Below are 5,949 nucleotides of genomic sequence, written 5' to 3'. Positions count from 1 at the left end.
GTCAGTGCTGAGACTCCTACTATTTATTCAGTTTTGGTGGTACGAGATTTTTTGGATGTGTTTCCTGCAGACCTGTTGGGCATGCTGCTGGATAGGGATATTTACATCGGTATTTATTTGGTGCCGGGTACTCAGCCCATTTAAATTCCACCATACTATATGGCACCGGTGGAGTTGAAGGAATTGAAAGATCAGCTTTAGGAACTCCTTCATAGGGGGTTATTTAGCCTAGTGTGTTACCTTGGGGTTCACCAATTCTATTTGTGAAGAAGGATGGCACTATAAGAATGTGCATTGACTATAGGCAGTTGAACAAAGTCACAATCAAGAACAAGTATCCTTTTGCCTTGTATTCGACCGGCTTCAGGGAGCGAGGGTGTTCTCCAAGATTGATTTAAGGTCAGGGTATCACCAGTTGAAGATTGGGGACTCAGACATTCTTAAGACAGCTTTCAGGACCCAATATGGTCATTATGAGTTCCTTATGATGTCTTTTGGGCTGACCAATGCCCCAACTATATTCATGCATTTGATAAATAGTATGGTCCAACCTTATCTCGACTCGTTTGTTATTGTATTCATTGATGATATCCTGGTGTACTCTCACAGCCAGGAGGAGCATGCCCAACATTTGTGGATTGTGTTGCATCGGTTGAGGGAAGAGAAGCTTTATGCCAAGTTCTCCAAGTGTGAGTTTTGGCTCAGTTTAGTGTCGTTCTTGGTACACGTGGTATCCATTGAGGGTATTCATATTGATCCAAAGAAGATAGAGGCGGTTTAGAGTTGTCTTAGACCGTCTTCAACCACAGATTCAGAGCTTTCTTGGATAGGTTGGTTATTACCGTCAATTTGTTTAGGGTTTCTCGTCTATTGCATCACCTTGACCAAATTGACCCAAAAGGGTGCTCCTTTTAGGTGGTCGTATGAGTGTGAGGCGAGTTTTTAGAAGCTCAAGACCGCCTTGACCACAACTCCAGTGTTAGTTATGCCATCAGCTTCTAGTTCTTATATGTGTATTGTAAGGCTTCTCGGATTGGCATTGGGCGTGTTTTGATGCAGGAGAGTAGAGTGATTGTTTATGCTTTGGGTCAGTTGAAGCCCCATGAGAAGAACTACCCCGTTCATGATTTGGAGTTGGCTGTCATTGTTCATGCTTTGAACATTTGGAGGCGCTATCTCTATGGTGTGTCTTGTGAGGTGTTTACTGATCATCGTAGCCTCCAGCACTTGTTTAGGCAGAAGGATCTCAATTTGAAGCAGCGAAGATGGTTGGAGATACTAAAGGACTATGATATTACTATTTTGTACCATCCAGGAAAAGCCAATGTGGTGGCCGATGCCTTTAGTATAAAGGCAGTGAGTATAGGTAGTCCTGCATTCCTTCCTATTGGGGAGAAACCCCTTGTAGTTGATGTTCAGGCCTTGGCCAATCGGTTTCTGAGATTGGATATTTTGGAGACCAGTCGAGTCCTAGCTTGTGTGGTTTCTCCGTCTTTCCTATTCAAACACATCAGAGAGCGCCAATATGATGATCCTCATTTGGTTGTCCTCGAGGATAGTGTTCAGCACAATGATGCTAGAGATGTGGCTATTGTTGATGATGGGTATTGAGGATGCAGGACCGGATGTGTATTCCCAATGTGGATGGCTATGGGAGTTGATTATTGAGGAGGCCCACAGTTCACGATATTTCATCTATCCTGGTGCCGCGAAAATGTATCAGGATTTGAGACAACACTATTGGTGGAAGAGGATGAAGAAAGATATAATTGTGTTTGTAGATCGGTGTGTCAATTGCCCGCAGGTGAAACATAAGCATTAAAGACCGGGTGGCTAGCTTCAGAAGATAGAGATTCCAGAGTGGAGGTGGGAGCAAATCACCATAGATTTTGTAGTTTGACTCCTACGGACTTCGAGGAAGTTCGATGCCATTTGGGTGTCTGTGGATTGGCTGACCAAGTTTGTGCACTTTATTCCTGTGAGCACTACCTATTCTTCAGAGTGGTTGGCTGATATTTACATTAAAGAGATTGTTCGCCTTCATGGGGTGCCAGCTTCTATCATTTCAGATAGAGGCACGCAGTTTACATAGTAGTTTTGGAAAGCCGTGCAGCGAGAGTTGGGCACTCAGGTTGAGTTGAGCATATCATTTCATCCCTAGACGGACGGACAGTCTAAGCGTACTATTAAGATATTAGAGGACATGTTACGTGCGTGTGTCATTGATTTTGGTGGTTTATGGGACCAGTTTCTGCTGCTCACGGAGTTTGCTTACAATAATAGTTATCAGTCGAGCATTCAGATGGCTCCGTATGAGGCTTTATATGGGAGGCGGTGTAGATCTCCAGTGGGTTGGTTTAGCCAGGTGAGGCTAGGCTTTTGGGTACAGACTTGGTTCAGGATGCATTGGACAAGGTGAAATTGATTCAGGAGCAGCTTTCCGCGGCGCAGTCGAGACAAAAGATTATGCTAACAGAAAGGTCTGTGATGTGTCTTATATGGTTGAGGAGAAGGTTTTGCTGAAGGTTTCGCCCATGAAGCGTGTAATGAGATTTGGAAAGAAGGCCAAGTTGAGACCTCGATTTATTGGACCGTTTGAGGTGCTTTGTAGGATTGGGGAGGTGGCCTATGAGCTTCCTTTGCCGCCTAGCTTAACGAGTGTGCATCCAGTATTTCATGTTTCTATGCTTCAAAAGTATATCGGTGATCCATCTCATGTTTTGGATTTCATCACGGTTCAGTTGGATGGTGATTTGACTTATGGTGTAGAGCCAATGGCTATTTTAGGGCGTCAGGTTTGAAAGTTGAGGTCAAAGGATATAGCTTTAGTGAAAGTGCAGTGGAGAGGTTAGCCCGTAGAGGAGGCTACTTGGTATACCGAACAGGAGATGTGGAGCAGATACCCATACCTGTTTGAGGCTCCAGGCATGTTTCTAGACCAGTTCTAGGACGAACATTTGTTAAAGAGGGGGAGGATGTAACGACCCGGCCGGTCGTTTTGAGTTATAGCCCCGTTCCCCCATTTTCTGCTTCTTTTGTGTTTATCAGCTATATTATGACATAACAGGTTAGTTGATTCGGGTTCGGAGTGGTTTCAGAGTGAATTGAGGCACATAACATCTTATTGAAAGCTTAAGTTGGAAAAAGTTGACTGGATGTTGACTTATATGTAAGTGACCTTGAATTGGGATTTTGATGGTTTAGTTAGCTTCGTTAGGTGATTTTGGACTTAGCAGCGTGTCCGGAATGTGATTTGGAGGTCTGTGGTATAATAAGGGTTGAATTGGCGAAAGTTAGAATTTTGGTGATTTTGGCTGGTAGTGGAAATTTTTATATAGGGGTTGGATTGGATTTCCGGAAGTTGGAGTAGGTTCATGGTATCATTTCTTACTTGTGTGCAAAATTTGAGGTAATTCGGACATGGTTTGGTAGGTTTCGACATCGTTTGTGGAATTCGGAAATTTAGAAGTTCTTATGCTTGAATCCGGGGGTAATTTGGTGTTTTGATGTTGTTTTGAGTGATTTGAAGGTTCGACTAAGTTTGTATGGGGTTATATGACTTTGTTGGTACATTTGATTGAGGTGTCGAGGGCCTCGGGGTGATTTCGGATGGTTAACGGCTTGCATTGAGTTGAAGAGTGCATACTGAAATATTGCAGGTTCTGGTGTTGTCGCACCTGCGGTAGGGAGCCCGCAGGTGCGGCCCTGCAGAGCGATTAGGAGATCGCAAATGCAGGTAAGGCCGGGTTGTTCTGGAATTGCAGATGCGAGAAGGGAGTCGCATCTGCGAGCCCGCAAATGCGAGGCTGAGATGCGGATACGGAAGAGAGGAGTTGGGCAGTTTCCACCACGGAGGGATGAGCGCAGGTGCGGGACCTAGGACGCAGTGCAGGGCAAGTTTTTTAAGTGATTTTCCACAAAAGCAGCTCTGCAGGTGCGATTTTGCTGGACAGAAAGTATAAATAGAGGACTTCAGGATTTTTCCCCATTTTCATTTCTTTTAACTCGGACTTTGGAGGATTTTGAAGAGATTTTCAAAGGGAATTCAAGGTTATCACTGAGGTAAGTCCTTGGGCTTAATTATCTTTGGCAATGAAGTTTTTCCCATGTATTTTTACACCTAGTTGGTGAGTGTTTGAGGTGAATTGGGAGTTAGGGCTTAAGACTTGGAGAGTGAGTTTTGAGGTTTCGGATGACCAATTGAGGTCGGATTTTGACAAATTTGGTATGGTTAGACTCGTGAGTGAATGGGCTTTCGGGTTTTGTGACTTTTGTTGGATTTTAGGACGTGGGCTCGGGGGCCGGGTTTGAGCTAATTTTGAATTTTGCCTGAATTTGGTATTTTTCTTGTGGAATTGATTCCTTTAGCCTATATTGATCGTATTGTATTGCTTGAGGCTAGATTCGGGACGTTTGGAGATCGATTTGAGAGACAAAGGCATTGCGGAGTAGGATTTTTCTTGTTTTGAGGTAAGTAACGCTTTCAAACTTGGTTCTGAGGGTTCGAAACCCCGAACTATATGTTATGTGATTAGTATTGAGGTACACACATGCCAAGTGATGGGCGTGCAAGCGTGCATCATAAAATTGTGACCTGGGTGATTCCATGGCACCGTTTAATGACTCTATCCTATTGATATCCATGTTTCCATCATGTGATAAAGTAATTGAGTTGTAAATCATGTTAGATATCATGTTTAGGCTTTGTGTCGGTATTGTTGGGACCCTCAGTGGTCGTTTCTTGTTGTCATCTCACTATTTCATTAATATTCAGTACTCAGTCATGTTCATGCATTTTTATATCATATCTCAGTCTCAGTTATTTATTGATTCATCATATTATTGTTCCGGGTTATTTTCATGACATTGTGAGCCCGTGGGTGAGACTGGAGAGATTGATGACTGAGTGAGGACAAGAGCCTGATTATGAGTGACAGTTATGGGATCGGGCTGCACGCCGCAGCGGTTATATTGATTTATGATAGCGTTTGGGCTGAAGGAATCCCTCCGGAGTCTGTAACACACCCCCAGTGAGTGCGGGTGATATTATTGAGGGATGGATCTTCCTTGGACATGGATCTTGTCCGAAGCATTTGACACCTGGAAATGGATCTTCTCCACAGGGCTGGATTGGCCTTCCTCAGTACTGAGTGACTATTGTCAGCGATGTGTATATATTCCGGGATGGATCTCCCCTAGTCCGTATGAGCCATATACATTACCGAATGGTTGAGTATTTGAGAGAGTGAGCACATGAGGCTGATAGCATGGTGCATTCCATACAACATGTGTATTATCATGTAGAGGTAGCAGAGATATATTCTTTATATTGTTCGTATCTGCTCTACTTTACTGTTGAACTGCCTATTAAATTAAAAACATGCCTACATTTTTGTACAGTTATTTCTATTTTATCTGTATCGATTGAGTTCTTCACTACCTTTCAGTCTAATGTTTGGACTCATTACTTACTAAGTTGGTATACTCACGTTACCCCCGCACCTCGTATGCAGATGTAGGCGATATTGGTCGCAGCGGCGCTTGCTAATTGAGTCCTTCAGAGTTTGGAGACTATTGAGGTAACTGCACGACGTTCGCAGGCCTTGAATCTCCTTTTTTGTCATTTGTCGCATTTCATTTTATTTCTCTATACTCGGTAGTGGACTGTATTCTAATTTAGACGCTCATGTACTTAGTGACACCCTGGTTTTGGGCTAAATTGTATCATAATTTGGGATTTCTTATGTTTTCAAATAGTTTTCTTTAAATGTTAAATGCTTCTGTTATATCTTCAAACTTATTATTGTTGTGATGGATTGTTAAGTTGAGGCTGGCCTAGTTCCACGATAGGCTCCATCACGACGGTAGATTTTGGGTAGTGACAACTACCAACTTAATTATTCATTTGATTATTTTTAAAATCATGAATCTTATTAGATAGAGAAATTG

At 43.0% G+C, this 5,949-nt stretch overlaps 1 protein-coding gene across 1 annotated transcript; it reads left to right on the top strand.

Annotated features, from left to right (window-relative positions):
- The first annotated feature begins 541 nt into the window (after positions 1–541).
- LOC138884927 (uncharacterized) lies at positions 542–1,611 on the top strand. Its single transcript, XM_070165798.1, has 3 exons — positions 542–775; positions 1,024–1,183; positions 1,316–1,611. Exons 1-3 carry the CDS (start codon positions 542–544, stop codon positions 1,609–1,611), a joined length of 690 nt encoding a protein of 229 aa, XP_070021899.1.
- Positions 1,612–5,949: the final 4,338 nt, after the last annotated feature.

Source organism: Nicotiana sylvestris, chromosome 2 (genome assembly GCF_000393655.2).
Source record: "Nicotiana sylvestris chromosome 2, ASM39365v2, whole genome shotgun sequence".
Taxonomy (NCBI): domain Eukaryota; kingdom Viridiplantae; phylum Streptophyta; class Magnoliopsida; order Solanales; family Solanaceae; genus Nicotiana; species Nicotiana sylvestris.
Note: the sequence above shows the minus strand (reverse complement) of the source record. Positions and strands in the feature narration are given on the sequence as shown.

Bases quoted from the DNA above. Each gene is read 5' to 3' on its own strand.
- LOC138884927 (XM_070165798.1), top strand. From the start codon at position 542: ATGGTCCAACCTTATCTCGACTCGTTTGTTATTGTATTCATTGATGAT. The intron at 776-1,023 runs GTTTAGAGTTGT...GTGTATTGTAAG, and splicing joins ATCCAAAGAAGATAGAGGCG to GCTTCTCGGATTGGCATTGG. The intron at 1,184-1,315 runs GTGTGTCTTGTG...TGTACCATCCAG, and splicing joins TTGGAGGCGCTATCTCTATG to GAAAAGCCAATGTGGTGGCC.